This window comes from Eretmochelys imbricata, chromosome 5 (genome assembly GCF_965152235.1).
Source record: "Eretmochelys imbricata isolate rEreImb1 chromosome 5, rEreImb1.hap1, whole genome shotgun sequence".
Classification (NCBI taxonomy): Eukaryota; Metazoa; Chordata; order Testudines; family Cheloniidae; genus Eretmochelys; species Eretmochelys imbricata.
The window spans coordinates 26455401-26471449 of NC_135576.1; the positions used below are offsets into that span (position 1 = coordinate 26455401).

Sequence of the window (16049 nt, forward strand, 5' to 3'; positions counted from 1 at the left end):
GTGTGTATAAAAACCTCTTCTGTATTTTCCACAGTATGCATCCGATGAAGTGAGCTGTAGCTCACGAAAGCTTATGCTCAAATAAATTGGTTAGTCTCTAAGGTGCCCCAAGTACTCCTTTTCTTTTTGCGAATACAGACTAACACGGCTGTTACTCTGAAATATATCAGTAAAAAGTCTCCGTTCCAGCAACCACCACAGTTATTCTAATACACAACCTGTGTGTAGACCAGGCCTAGAAATGACGAACAGGGGTACAGTAAAAACACAATTTATAAATATTTGAAGGAAGCAAGAGAGGAGGACGAGTTACCTAAGGTGTGTATGGGGGTGTATCACAGACTAATAGGAAGAAACTAAGACAGGGAAAATATAGGAAAACTGTCAGGAATACTTCCTGACAGTGAGTTACACTATATTCTAGGCTAATCTCCCAAAAAAAGTGATAGAAGCTTCATCTCTTGAGATTTGCACAAAACACTAGCCAAACACTGAACAATATACTGTAGGAAACAATATAGTTTTGGCTGGGAATGGACTGGACGATCTAATATGTCTAATATCTCAAACTTTTCTGATCGTAGAATCACAGAATATCAGGATTGGAAGGGACCTCAGGAGGTCATCTAGTCCAACCCCATGCTCAAAGCAGAACCAATCCCCAACTAAATCATCCCAGCCAGGATTTTGTCAAGCCTGACCTTAAAAACTTCTAAGAAAGGAGATTCCACCACCTCCCTAGATAACACATTCCACTTCACCACCCTCCTAGTGAAAAAGTTTTTCCTACTCTCCAACTAAATCTCCCCCACTGCAACTTGAGACCATTCCTCCTTGTTCTGTCATCTGCTACCACTGAAAACAGTCTAGATCCATCCTCTTTGGAACCCCCTTTCAGGTACTTGAAAGCACCTATCAAATCCCCCCTCATTCTTCTCTTCCGCAGACTAAACAATCCCAGTTCCCTCAGCCTCTCCTCATAAGTCATGTGTTCCAGTCCCCTAATCATTCTTGTTCCCTCCGCCGGACGCTTTCCAATTTTTTCACATCCTTCTTGTAGTGTGGGGCCCAAAACTGGACACAGTACTCCAGATGAGGCCTCACCAATGTCGAATAGAGGGGAACGATCACGTCCCTAGATCTGCTGGCAATCCTCCTACTTATACAGCCCAAAATGCCATTGGCCTTCTTGGCAACAAGGGCACACTGTTGACTCATATCCAGCTTCTCGTCCATTGTAACCCCTAGGTCCTTCTCTGTAGAACTGCTGCCTAGCCATTCGGTCCCTCGTCTGTAGCGGTGCATGAGATTCTTCCGTCCTAAGTGCAGGACTCTGCACTTGTCCTTGTTGAACCTCATCAGATTTCTTTTGGCCCAATCTTCCAATTTGTCTAGGTCCCTCTGTATCCTATCTACCTCTCCTCCCAGTTTAGTGTCATCTGCAAACTTGCTGAGGGTGCAATCCACACCATCCTCCAGATCATTAATGAAGATATTGAACAAAAAAGGCCCCAGGACCGACCCTTGGGGCACTCCACTTCATACCGGCTGCCAACTAGACATGGAGCCATTGATCACTACCCGTTGAGCCCAACAATCTAGCCAGCTTTCTATCCACCTTATAGTCCATTCATCCAGTCCATACTACTTTAACTTGCTGGCAAGAATACTGTAGGAGACCTTATAAAAAGCTTTGCTGAAGTCAAGGACTAACACGTCCACTGCTTTCCCCTCATCCACAGAGCCAGTTATCTTGTCATAGAAGGCAATTAGATTAGTCAGGCATGACTTGCTCTTGGTGAATCCATGCTGATTGTTCCTGATCACTTTCCTCTCGTCTAAGTGCTTCAGAACTGATTCCTTGAGGACCTGCTCCATGATTTTTCCAGGGACTGAGGTGAGGCTGACTAGCCTGTAGTTCCCCGGATCCTCCTCCTTCTCTTTTTTAAAGATGGGCACCACTTAGCCTTTTTCCAGTCATCCAGGACCTCCCCTGATCACCATGAGTTTTCAAAGATAATGGCCAACAGCTCTGCAATCACATCCGCCAACTCCTTTAGCACTCTGTGATGCAGCGCATCCGGCCCCATGGACTTGTGCTTGTCCAGCTTTTCTAAATAGTCCCGAACCACTTCTTTCTCCACAGAGGGCTGGTCACCTCCTCCCCATGCTATGCTGCCCAGTGCAGTAGTCTGGGAGCTGACCTTGTTTGTGAAGACAGAGGCAAAAAAAGCATTGAGTACATTAGCTTTTTCCACATCCTCTGTCACTAGGTTGCCTCCCTAATTCAGTAAGGGGCCCACACTTTCCTTGACTTTTTTCTGCACAGAGGCATGTTAACAGCATTCATTTCCAGGTCAGGAGATGCACGAGTAAAAGTTTATGGCACACATCCAAATCATTAGGCTCTAAATAGAAATTCCCCCCCAACTCTCTCTCTCGTTAAGTGTATGCAGTTGCTCTTTCACAAAAGATAAGATTGGAGCAGAAAACCTCAGCTCAGAACTCCTATGCTTTATGCAAATTAGCTGACATTGCCTCTGAGCAGCTTCTTGCCAAAAATCAACAGTAAAAACAGATCAACGTATATAGTTATAATTTGCTCTGAAATAAAATTGCTTGTTTTTTTAAATTAAACATTACGGGCTCTGTATTCCAAGTTAGGGAGGTACATTTGTTGTTTATATCTCTGTGCATGACTAGCTTATGTGTATATATAAGCAATGCAGGCTAGCCATGCGTGCTTGCAAATACCTGATTTGTTCATTCACCTTAAGTATTGGTATTCATAAACTAGTTTGACATAAAAGTGTCCAAGGTTGTCCATTCATTACTCTGAAAACTTGACTTCAAAATGCTTGATCAAAAATAAATCAACTATTCCTTGTAAAACTGGCAAAATTTCAAATAACTTTGAACTCACCTAATGAATTTGAAACTGTTTTCATGCCACCGCAGTGCCAAAAATGTCAGCATCAAGCATTCCCCAGAACAAAACACAAAAGAGCACAAGCAGCAGTCACCTAGTATCTGCAAAAGAAACGTTTTTTTCTCTCTCAAACTTACTTGATCAGTGCAATCCTATTACTACAATTAAAATTAAATGTAATACAAATATTTTTCACTTAGATTTAGAAGTTAGGACAAACCAATAAAAGCAATTTGCCAACCACGCTGTAACCTCGCTTAAACTATCCCAGTATCTTACGAGATACAACATTTTGGTTGCCTAAGAACTGAATATGAGACTAGCCTGAGTAGGTAATAGATTACATAAATCAATCTTACTAGGCAATTTACCTTGTCACACTGAATTAGTATTCAGTTGAGGTTATAGTTCAAATTACTCATTTTTTGTTTGTACAATTAAACTAGAAAGCACTACAGGCCTCTACAGGGTCCCACACTTCCCCCTCGTAGGTTTACTACTTTGAGAAGTAAGTTTCCACAGTAGACTTCCGAAACTTTAAAAAGCTATGGGTTTTAGCTGTTAAAAAAGCGTATTTGAGAGTTGCCTATACTCAAATCTTCATTTGCTACCAAAACTTTCCATACTTATTAAAAAGGAATTGCGGGGGGCTCTTTCTCAGAAAAGTGAACTAAAAATGGTGGCTGCAGGTAACATGATAAAATTCCATGAATCCTTACATACATATCCTTACATAGGAGCAAGTCCACCACACCTACACCTATTCTGCTGTCTTACTAGAAAAATAGTAAACAAATTAAAACAAAAAATGGCAAAATTCTATGCATGTAGTGCAATATAACAACACGTATGTAAGCACTTTAGCAGGACAGTGCAGGTGACTGGTTTGAATTATTATTAATTTGACAATAAATCCTACAGATTACATTTGTACAGACAAAAAAAGAATTGGTTGGAAAAATACATATATGATGCATGAACTGAGAGAGGACAATTAGAACACAGTTTTTCCACAGATACTGGAATCCCATCTAGTCTCCCTTAGCCAGAAGGATGTATAATGCAGAGCCTTAAATTGACGCTTTTAAAAACAGGAAGAAGGGTAGTGGGGAGATCTTCAGAGCTTTTTGAGACACACAGAAGTAATCACCCCTTCCAGTTCAATCAAGAATAAATAAATACATGGCTGGATTCCAGAAGAAAAGGCCTTCCAGGTTTCTGATCCTACAATCAGATCTGCCGAATCAGTTCCCCATGCCTGCACAGAGCCATATTGAAATAACTGGAGTTATCAGCAGGTACAAGAAATCACCAGTGCAGATGAGATTGCAGGACTGAGGCCCAAAACTGGGTTCTCATAACAAAAGTTGAGACAGCAAAATATTAACAGTATGTTGCAGCAATGTCTTATCATTTTGATAATACTTTAAAGTAAGGTCTCTCTTCTTGGTCTCTAGTCGAAAGGAAGGTTACTTACTTTATAGTAACTGGAGTTCTTTGATATATGTGGTCCCTATGGATATTCAGTAAATCATAACCTTCCCAAGGATCTCACATGACTCGTCTTGCATAAAAACATCTTAGTTATGCCATATTCATATCATAACAATATTTGTATGAAGAGTATGGAGTGTAACGTCACACTAAACACAGCAAAACAACTACCTCTAAATTTTAGGATTATATGCTAGAGAGTCTATGGCTTGCAGACCTTTTTTTCAGTTGATTAAAAAAATAAAAAAGGGAGATTTGTATCTGTCAGTTTTGCGGACTATGTGCCTTCTGCAAGTTGTGGGAATGCTCAGCGCTGGATTGCCATGACCTGTTTTACCTCCAATTGTTTAATCTTTCGTATGTAAGCACATTCTGTACCACTGATATAGTTACACTAGTGTTGATTAATGAAAATTAGATTAAATAAACAGTGCTGCAAGTGTCATCATGAGAAATTGAGGACATCAACATTTTCCATTTTTGAGAGGTTTTTTCCCCTGGACTGAATTTATTTATTTATTTTAAAGTGTCTCATTTACCACAAACCCAGTTTTCACAGAAAAAAAAGAAAAACTTCAGTAATTTAAAAAATTGAGACAAATTGCAAAAAAATTTTTTTGCAAAAAATGGGTCCCTTTAGAACCTTGTGAAATGGAAACAACTTCAGAACTATTTTTAAAATCATTTTGCTATTTTTCAACAGTCTACTGCTAAGTATCTATTTTTGCCTAACTAATATTTAGTACCAGTTTGGTGCCTGTGATGTGGAAAACTGTCTTCTACTTGTGTCACACAACTAGTAATTTCACATAGCTACTAAACACAGAATGTTCAGTCATTGCTGATGTAGGCCTGCTTTGAACCCATGGTCTAGAGACAAACTTCGAAATCCAAACACATAATTAACACTTCATCCAGCCTCTAGAAAATGTTGACATACTGCAGCACCCTTTAGCATTGTGTTTTTAAGCAGCCAGCAATTAGTCTCACAAACGAGGGGTCAGATTTATAAAGATATTTAGGTGCCTAAAGATAGGCATCTAATAGAATTTACTAAGGCTTTGTCTACACTTGCAGCGACATGTAGCTACAGAGGGAGTGAAAGGTAGGTTGCGCCCACAGTGAGGTGTGCCGCAACATGTGGCGGTGAAAGGCTCCGGCAAGGGGGAGGCAGTGCAGAAAGACTCCAGCAACAGGGAGCCGACAGATCCTTTCCCTGCTGCCTCTCCCCTGCCAGCCCCCCCGCACGCACCCGAGAGCCTTTCATTGCAACAGGGAAAGACGCTTGCAGAGGGACGCTACACTGCTAAAAACAGCAGTGTGGGCGTGGGAGGTACTGCTTTGGCACGTAGAGAGCCACACAAGGATACTTTAAGATTTTAGCTTGTCTATACTCTACTTGCCTAAGCAGTGCCCTCTCATCTTCGCATGCCCAGCTAGCATGTGCATAAATACCAGTGGTGTCTGTACTCTACATGCCAATGTAAGCGTAGACCTACACTAAGTGAGTGAGGCATGTAATCCCCACTGTCAGACAGGTGCCTACACATTGTGTCTCCCTAAGACCAAAAGATTTTTCACTAGCAATGTCCACTGGTCTACACCTGCACCCTGTGTCTCCTTGTGCTCTTAACTCAAGGCATAAAGGGAGATATGGACCGACCTGTTTCCCGGTTCCTTTTCTACCACAAATGACTTAGAAAAGGATCCAAAGAAGTGGTGTAGGAGAGACCACACATTTCAAAGAATTTCAGTCACTGTGAGATAAATAGCTTTCCTTTCTTTTTTGAGGGGTGATCCCTATGGCTATTCCACTGTGGGTAACTTGCAAGCAATATTCATTGACAAGAAGGATGCAAGGAACCATGCAGGACTGCTGTATTGAAGGATGCATCTGCTGAAGAAGCTTGTACCATATCGTAATGTCTAGTAAAGATATGCACAGAGCCTCATGTAGCCACTCTACCCATCTCCAGGACAACACCCTGAAGAGAAGCCATGAGGCAGCCTGGGCTCTGGTTGAATGAGCCCGCATATTTTGAGGAGCTCATAGCAAAGCAGGATGCAACTTGAGATCCATTTAGAATGTCTGTGAGGAGAGTGCTTTCCCTTTATCCACCCAGAAATAGAAATGAAGGAACTTGGAGATTGCTTGAAGGGTTTTGTCCTTTGCAGGCAGAAAGCTAAGGCTCAACAGACACCCAGAGAATGGAATTTTCTGTCTTCCCTGGCAACGTGAGGCCTTGGCTAGAATACAGGCAGGTGTTGATTGCTGACAATTGCACAGGCAGTGAGCTGAGATACAGACCTGACTTCTTTAAGGAAAGAAGGTAGTCCAAGATAGTAAGGATCTCTGAGTACTCTGGAGGTATCTCATCCTGATGTGCAGAAAGAATAGCAAATATGACAGGCAACCAGCTTGGCTTCACAGAGAAATCTTTGGTGACCTTAAACACAAAAAGGAAGCTTAGAAGAAGTGGAAACTTGGACAGAAGACTATAAATACAGTTTAAAAATATTGGGTAACAAAAAGGGTTTCTACAGGTATGTTAGGAAAAAGGTGGTGGTCAGAGGAAGTGTGGGACCCTTACTCAATGGGAGAGGCAACCTAGTGACAGACGATGTGGAAAAAGCTGAAGTACTCAGTGCTTTTTTTGCCTTGGTCTTCACAGACAAGGGCAGCTCCCAGACTGCTGCACTGGGCAGCACAGTATGGGGAGGAGGTGAGCAGCCTTCAGTGATGAAAACAGGTTAAGGACTATTTAGAAAAGCTGGACATGCACAAGTCCAATGCAATGCATCCAAGGGTGCTGAGGGAGTTGCCTGATGTGATTGCACAGCCATTGGCCATTATCTTTGAAAACTCGTGGCAGTTGGGGGGAAGATCCCGGACGATTGGAAAAAGGCCAATATAGTGCCCATCTTTAAAAAAGGGAAAGAGGAGAATCCAGGTAACTACAGACCAGTCAGCCTCACCTCAGTCCCTGAAAAAATCATGGAGCAGGTGCTCAAATAATCCATTTTGAAGCACTTGGAAGAGAGGAATGTGATCAGGAACAGTCAACATGGATTCGCCAAAGGCAAGTCGTTCCTGACCAACTTAATTGCCTTCTATGATGAGATGGCTTTCTCTATGGATATGGGGAAAGCAGTGGACGTGATATACCTTGACTTTAGCAAAGCTTTTGACACCGTCTCCCACAGTATTCTTGCTAGCAAGTTAAAAAAGTATGGGTTGGATGAATGGACTATAAGGTGGATAGAAAGCTGGCTATATCGTCAAGCTCAAGGGGTAGTGATCAACAGCTCAATGTCTAGTTGGCAGCTAGTATCAAGCAGAGTGCCCCAGGGGTCAGTCCTGGGGCTGGTTTTGTTCAACATCTTCATTAATGATCTGGATGGTGGGATGGATTACACCCGCGGCAAGTTCACGGATGACACTAAGCTGTGTGGAGAGGTAGATACGCTGGAGGCTAGAGATAGGGTCCAGAATGATCTAGACAAATTGGAGGATTGGCCAAAAGAAATCTGATGAGGTTCAACAAGGACAAGTGCTGAGTCCTGCACTTAGGACGGAAGAATCCCATGCACTGCCACAGGCTGGGAACCGACTACCTAAGCGGCATTTTTGAAGATGGGGATTACAGTGGACGAGAAGCTGGATATGAGTCAACAGTGTGCCCTTGTTGCCAAGAAGGCTAATGGCATATTGGGCTGCATTAGTAGGAGCATTGCCAGCAGATTGAGGGAAGTGATTATTCCCCTTTATTCAGCACTGGTGAGACCACATCTGGAGTACTGCATCCAGTTTTGGGTCCCCCACTACAGAAAGGATGTGGACAAATTGGAGAGAGTCCAGCAGAGAGCAACGAAAATGATTAGGGGGCTGAGGCACATGACTTACAAGAAGAGGCTGAGGCAACTGGGCTTATTTAGTCTGCAGAAGAGAAGAGTGAGGGGGGATTTGATAGCAGCCTTTAACTACCTGAAGGGTGGTTCCAAAGAGAATGGAGCTAGACTGTTCTCGGTGGTGGCAGATGACGGAACAAGGAGCAATGGTCTCAAGTTGCAGTGGGGGAGGTCTAGGAGAGATATTAGGAACAACTATTTCACTAGGAGGGAAGTGAAGCACTACAATGGCTTACCCAGGGAGGGGGTGGAATCTCCATCCTTAAAAGGTTTTTAAGGCCTGGCTTGACCAAGCCCTAGCTAGTATGCTTTAGTTGCGGTTGGGTCCTGCTTTGAGCATGGGGTTGGACTAGATGATCTCCTGGGGTCTCTTCCAACCGTAATCTTCTATGACATCAATGATTGTGATGCAGCAGCAGCAGGAGTAGGCTATTGTCTCCTCACTGGTCTCTGTTTTCAACACTGTGGTTCATACTGCCGTTGTTGTTGTGAATACAGTGTGTGGCGGTAGCATTGCGGGACATAGTAACTCCTCTGTCACTTCTTGAGCTTCGGTATTGTGACAGAGCTCTGTCCTTGTCTCCATGAGTCCCGCGTTATCTGGCAGATTTCGCCAGCCTCAGAGGCTAACTGTAACCCTCCACATAACCCTTCTCTCTCTAGAGACAAGGGTCACAGTCTACTGAGCCATTTTCATCATAAGCCAGCGAGGGAGGGGAGGAGAAGCCATCCTTCCTTGCACAGTCTCTGTTGTCTCCCAGTCTCCGCGATTAATCTGGGGGTGGGGGCAAAAGGGGGAGCCCGGGCCCGCCCTCTACTCCGGGCTCCAGCCCAGGGACCCTAGTAGTATCAGCTATGGTAGCTGACCTTTTAGAAACATGACACGTACAATTCCCTGGGCTACTTCCCCACAGCAGCCCCCACTTCCTCAGGCTCCACTTCACCCTTACCTCAGGGCCTCCTTCCTTGTGCCTGATACGGTGTGTACAGCTCAGTCTCTCCAACAACACAACTTCTTCTCACAGCTCCTGACATCGACACCCACCTGACTAACTGGGAGGCTTTTAACTAGTTTCAGCCAGCCCCTGATTGGCTTCAGGTATCCCAATCAACCTAGCATTCTCCTTGCTTTCTGGAAAGTTCTTAATTGGCCCCAGGTGTTTTAATTGACCTGGAGCAGCTGCCATTTAACTTATCCTGGTACCAGGGATTTGTTTAGCCTGGAGCTAATATAGCTATCTCCCACTACTTGTCTATAGCCATCTGGCCTTGCCCCGTCACAGTATATAAATACCCAGGAATCGCAGCATCACCCTTGAGTCTTTGAGCATATGGAGAGAATCTTCAATCTTTGCAGAGAAGAGTTTGGACCCCCTGAATTGTAAATCTTCAACTGTGGATTGCTCTTCCCCAGAGAAGCCAGAAAGATGGAGCCATGAAACCCTTCTCATCACCACTCATCTTCCTGTTGTATCCACAGAGTCCAGGGCGACTTGGAGGGCTGTTCTAGATATTAGTTGACCCTCTGATACAAGTACTGTAAATTGTTCTTTTTTCTCATCAGAAATAAAAAGTCAACTAATTCAAAATATTGTGTAGTTATAATCATATTTAATCAGCAAGGCTTCATAGTTGGCTATCCGCAGGTGCAGTGTAGCTGTGGATTAAGCCTTGCAGCGGAAAAGGTGGAGCCTCTTCCAGTCCTTATCATAACAACTGTATTCTTAAGTTGCCCCATTCATGGACTGAATCGACTACCAGAGAATTGGGTGCTGGATAGGAGAAGAGCAACTCTGTGCCCTTAACTGGCACACAATATTTTTTGTCAGACCTCTTACATATTGGTGGAACAGTTGCAGGGGTCTGCCAAATGGACTTGACAGGTTACATTATCACATCGTTCATGCAAAGAGCGATTTTGGAAGAGGAGGATATGTTCAGAATGTCCACAAGTTTGTGCTGTGCCACCAGGACCTCTTCCAGAGAGATGTCTAGAAAACTCACCACCCTTTTAAATAGGTCCTGAAATTGTTTAAAATCATTCCCCATACTGGGGGGAGGAGGCATGACAGTGTCATCTGGGGAGGATAATGACAGGTGCGTAGGTGGTGTCCCTTCCTGGTCTGAGGATTCTTCTTCCTCTTCATCCCCTTCCCCTGCTGGTACCGAGGGTGCTGTACTCAGGGGTAAAGGCGATTCCTGTGTTCTCAGTTTAGATATGGTAGGCAGTCCTTGTTGGGGGGGGGGGTGAGTATGTTGCCCACGGATTCCAGTATACACAATGGGGTGGCAAGGGCATCGCTGGGCCCCAGGATTTCTGGGATCAGTATAATATGCCCCCTGAGGGGGTCCTGTTTTGAGCGGCTCTCGGTGGGAAGGAGATTGTGGAGGAGAGACTATTTGCCCTTCCTTAGCCTTCTCGCTCGAAAGAGGCGGAGCAGAGTGCGGTGGCAAGGTTTGTCTAGGTGGGGTCTTGGCTTCAGGCTCAGATGCTGGTCTGAGAGGCTTCCCGCCCCACACCCCAGCTGCCCATCCCACAGCTGGGACTCTATGCCCGACTGCGGTTGCAGGCCTCGGCCCCTGGCCGAGGGTCCGCTCCCGCCCCCAGCTGTGGCCCCAGCCTCGACCCTCTTACCTGCGTCCCTGCCCCACCCTCCCCAGAGCTGCTACTCTGCTCCTGGCTCCATGGGAGGGACAGACAGGGGTAAAGAAGGGCGTGAGGTACAAAGTTTGGGGACCACTGGTCTAAGGGGATTGTCTGTGACTCCATGGTAAGACTGTTACAATAATCCAGGAGTTCACATTTGTTACTGGCTTGGTGAAATCTAATTACAGAACACACCCTCAGTTTGGCGTGTTTGCCCTACTTTTGACAGGTTGCCCTGATGTAGGCACTCACGGTCATGAGCCAGTCTAAACAGCACGACAGATGAGTCTTTTCCCTCCCTTGGATTTGGGCATCAGGAAGTAACAGAAGTAGAAGCTGTGACCCTGGTGTTTCGGTGGAACCCTCTCCACCACTCTCAAAGCCAGCAGAGTGGACTTGCTTGAGGAGCAGCAACTCCTGAGAGGAGTCCCTGAGGAGGGATGGAGAGGAACTGGATGGCATAACCCAATCTGACCATGCTTAGGACCCAACTGTCAGTAATGACAGAGTCCCAAGCATTGTGAAAGCAGGCTAGCTTGTCCCCAAAGGGGGGAGATGAGGACCGGCAACTGGAACAGTGCTCTGGACCCAGGAGTCAAAATGGGCACTTGGAAGGCACCAGGGAAGAGGGTGTGGACTGGCCAAAACCCAACCACGGCTACTTTCTCTGGTGGGACTTACCTCTCTTTCTGGGATAGTCCCATTGCCTTGGAGGAGGGAAAGTCTGGCCCAACATACACTACGGAAGATACTGCTGCTTTTGGACTCTGTAGTGGCGCCCCCAAGGAGCCCTGGAGTTCCTGAAGGAGTGCAGCATCTTGTCAGCTGTGTTCAAGAACAGCTTTTGCCCTGGAAAGGCAAATCTTCAATGGCTTGCTGGACATCAGGGGCAATGCTCAAATTCTACAGCCAGGAAGCCCTCTTCATGGTGACTGCAGAGGCTATCACCCTGGCCAAGGTGTCCACGACATCAAGTGTGGACTGCAAGGACATCTTAGCCGCCAAGCAGCCCTCAGTGACAAATGCCAAAATTTCTCCACAAGGCCTTGGACAGCTGTTCTGCAAACTTACATCGCTGTCCAGTTAACAAAATCATACTTGGACGGCAAGGTTTGCTAGCTAGCTATTTGCATCTGTAAGGAGATGTAAGTCTTCTTGCCCATAAGGTCCAATCATTTAGAGTCCCTATCCTCAGGAGTGGACTGCTGTTCACCACAGTTACAGCTAAGGAATCTGGAGAAGGATGGGAGTAAAACCCCTCAAATCCCTGCACAAGAACAAAACAGCACTTTTCCAGGCACTTAGCCACAGGCACTATTGAAGCCAGCGTGCTCCAGAGGGTCTTAGCCGGTTCAAGGAGTGCATTGATAGGGAGGGCAACATTCCCAGGAGAAGACAGCTGTAAAATGTCCATCAATTTGTGGGTGTTCTCTTGTAAGAGTTCCACTTACATACCAAGTGAGGCAGAGGAACCTCAAGATCCCAGAGATAAGAGCAGAATGAGAGTAGAGGGAGCAAATAGGAGGTCTGACTCATCCATCACCAGAACTAGGCACTGCCGTTGGAAACAGTATTGGTCCCAGAAGCAGTATCAGTCCTGAAGTGAACAGCAGTACCAGAGTGTCCGATGGTACCAGTGTTGAGGACGGTGAAAGCTGCCACAGAAGCATTTGCAGTGCCAACTCCATCAGTGCCAAGGAGGTTCCCAGTACTGAGGTCCCCTGTACCAATCCTACTTCCACAACCTCTGGAACTGAAAAACTGGGGTGTGGTCCAGATAGATCCCAGCATTCAGCAGTTTGTTCAATCAAAGGGGTTATAGCTGACGCAGCCCTGGCAAAATCCTGGAAACTAAGGAGAGGTTGGGACCGAAAGGCAGAGGAGGTCTGTAGCTGCCTGGTATGCCACCGACATGGAAGCAATCAGTACCAGCATCTCCCCCGTCAGTACCGGACTCCTGGAGGCCAGAGCTGGCATCAACAATGTAGGGTTTCTAAACTCCCTACTGCGTACCAGTTATTAGGAAGAGACAGGTAACAGTTATGGGGGATTCGATCATTAGAAACATAGATGGCTGGGTTTGCGATGACCAGGAGAACCGCATGGTGACTTGCCTGCCTGGTGAGAAGGTTGCGGATCTCTCGAGACATCTAGGTAGACTTATGTATTGTGCTGGGAAAGAGCAGGTGGTCATGGTACATGTAGGTACCAATGATGAAGGGAAGGATAGGAGAAAGATTCTAGAGACCATATTTAGGCTGTTAAGTAAAAGATGGTAGTGTTCTCTGAAATGCTTCCAGTTACACGCGCAGGGCCAGTTAGAAAGGCAGAACTGCAGGGTCTCAATGTGTAGATTAGATGACAGTATAGGGAGGAGGGGTTTAGATTTATTAGAAATTGGGGAAACTTTTGGGAAAGGGGGAGCCTATACAGAAAGGATGGTGATACTGACTGTGAAATGCTTAGGGAGATTAGAGGCTATAAAAATAAAAAACAATAATAATGGGGGATTTCAACTATCCCCATCTTGACTGGGTACATGTCATCTCAGGACGGGATGCAGAAATAAAGTTTGACACCTTCAATGACAGCTTCTTGGAGCAGCTAGTCCTGGAACCCACAAGAGGAGAGGCAATTCTTGATTTACTCCTAAGTGAAGCACAGGATCTGGTCCAAGAGGTGACTATAGCTGTACCGCTTGGCAATAACAGTGACCATAATGAAATTTAACATCCCTGTGGTGGGGAAAACATGACAGCAGCCCAACACTGTAGCATTTAATTTCAGAAAGGGGGACTACACAAAAATGAGCAATTTAAGAAGATATAGTGCCAAAAGTGAAATCCCTGCAAGCTGCATTGAAACTTTTCAAAGACACCATAATAGAGGCTCAACTTAAACGTATACCCCAAATTAAAAAAGGCAAGAGAACCAAAAAAGTGTGCCACCGTGGCTAAACAAACTAAAAGAAGCAGTGATAGACAAAAAGACATCCTTTAAAAAGTGGAAGTTAAATCCTAGTGAGGAAAATAGAAAGGAGCATAAACTCTGGCAAATGAAGTGTAAAAATATAATTAAGAAAGTCAAAAAAGAACAGCGAGACAAAGACTCAGTAAGTATTAGCCCCACCTCAAAAAACGTATTGGAATTGGAAAAGGTTCAGAAAAGGGCAACAAAAATAATTAGGGGTATGGAATGACTGCCATATGAGGAGAAATTAATAAGACTGGGACTTTTCAGCTTGGAAAAGAGATGACTAAGGAGGGATATGATACAGGTCTATAAAATCATGACTGGTAAGGAGAAAGTAAATAAGGAAGTGTTATTTACTCCTTCTCATAACACAAGAATGAAATTAATAGGCAGCACATTTAAAACAAAAAGTAGTATTTTTTCACACAACGCACAGTCAACCTGTGGAACTCCTTGCCAGAGGATGTAGTGAAGGCCAAGACTATAACAGGGTTCAAAAAAGAATGAGATAAGTTCATGGGGATTGACCCATCAGTAGCTATTAGCTAGGATGGGCGGGGATGGGGTCCCTAGTCTCCGTTTGCCAGAAGCTGGGAATGGGCAACAGGAATGGATCACTTGATGATTACTTGTTCTTTTCATTCCCTCTGGGGCCCCTGGCATTGGCCCCTGTTGGAAGACAGGATACTTGGCTAGATGGACCTTTGATCTGACCCAGTATGGTCATTCTTATGTTACCAGGGAAATGTTACCAACTCCATGGGTGCTGCGTGGCTGCAGCACCCACAGGGAAAAATTAGCGGGTGTTCCGCACCCACTGGCGGCCAAGCTCCCCGCCCCCCCACCCTCCCCTGAGCCTGCTGCGTCCCCACTCCTCCCCTTCCCAACACACACACCACCCCCCCTGGCCACCTAACAGGTGTTTGGTCGTGCTTAGGACTTTCCAGGAGGGAGGGGGAGGAGTGTGGACACGGCCCGCCCGGGAGAGGAGGCAGTAAAGACGCGGGGTCGGGGCGGCGGGGTCGAGCACCCATGGGGCAGAGGGGAAGTCTGCGCCTGTACCAGCACCAGTTCAATGCCAATCCATGTATTTCCTGGGAGAGGCAGAAGAATCACCCCAAAACCTGGAGTGGTGTCAACTGGGCTCATGTGACCTTTTCCTTGGTAAAGTTGATGGGGAATGGCTCCTCTGTTTCGAGAGAGGAGCGCCTGCTCCACAGCATGAAGTGGCAGCACTCTCAGAACCTGAGGGCAATCTCCAACCTGATGATGGCCTCAGTTCCAAAGCCGACCATATGACCTGTTCGAGCAGGTATTGCTGCAGACTAAGGGCCCAAGTCACGGAGTCCGTTTCTTAAACCATTAGCAGATCGTGCAACACAGGCTTCTTGTTACCCTTTAGGTCTCTAGATAGTGTGATCTTTTTAAGGGCCTTCGCCTTTCTAATTTTGTCCCTACATGCTTATGTTTGTTTATATTCATCCTTCATAATTTGACCTAGTTTCCACTTTAGGGAGTCTACCTCCTGTCTGAGGATCCTCTCATGAGTTGGATCCCTGAAGAGGGACAGGGAAGGGGGTTTTGTGGGAAGAATGAAAGGAAATTCTGCTGTGTAGCCTTGGCAACTCCAGGGGAGTCCCATCAAAACGGTCTCTTGGCAGGAGGCTGGGATTGGGAAGAGGACAACGATGAGGCAGTTTGTCTGCTGTGCTGCACCCTCTAGTACAGGGGTGGGCAAACTACAGCGTGGGGACCACATCCGGCCCTTCAGATGTTTTAATCTGGCCCTCGAGCTCCAGCTGGGGATGCCCGGCTCCAGCCATGAAGCAGGGTAAGCAGCTTGCCCTGTTCTGTGCATGCCAGGGCTCCACGCGGCTCCCGGAAGCAGAGGCACGTCCCCTCTCCGGCTCCTACAGGTAGGGGCAGCCAGGGGGCTCCACACCCTTCCCCTGCCCCAAGCGACGCCCCCACAGCTCCCACTGGCTGGGAATGAAGGCCAATTGGAGCTGCAGAGACGGTGCCTGTGGACGGTGCAGTGCGCAGAGCCGCTTGGCCATGCCTACACATAGGAGCTGGAGTGTGGTAAGTGTGGGGGAG

At 46.0% G+C, this 16049-nt stretch overlaps 1 protein-coding gene across 1 annotated transcript in view; it reads right to left on the bottom strand.

The window, feature by feature from the left end:
• Positions 1–16049, bottom strand: part of CPLANE1 (ciliogenesis and planar polarity effector complex subunit 1) — a 181289-nt gene that overhangs the window by 150985 nt on the left and 14255 nt on the right. Inside the window, exon 7 of the mRNA XM_077816770.1 lies at positions 2924–3030. Within this exon, the coding sequence (XP_077672896.1) occupies positions 2924–3030 (107 nt within the window). The remainder of the gene's footprint in view (positions 1–2923; positions 3031–16049) is intronic.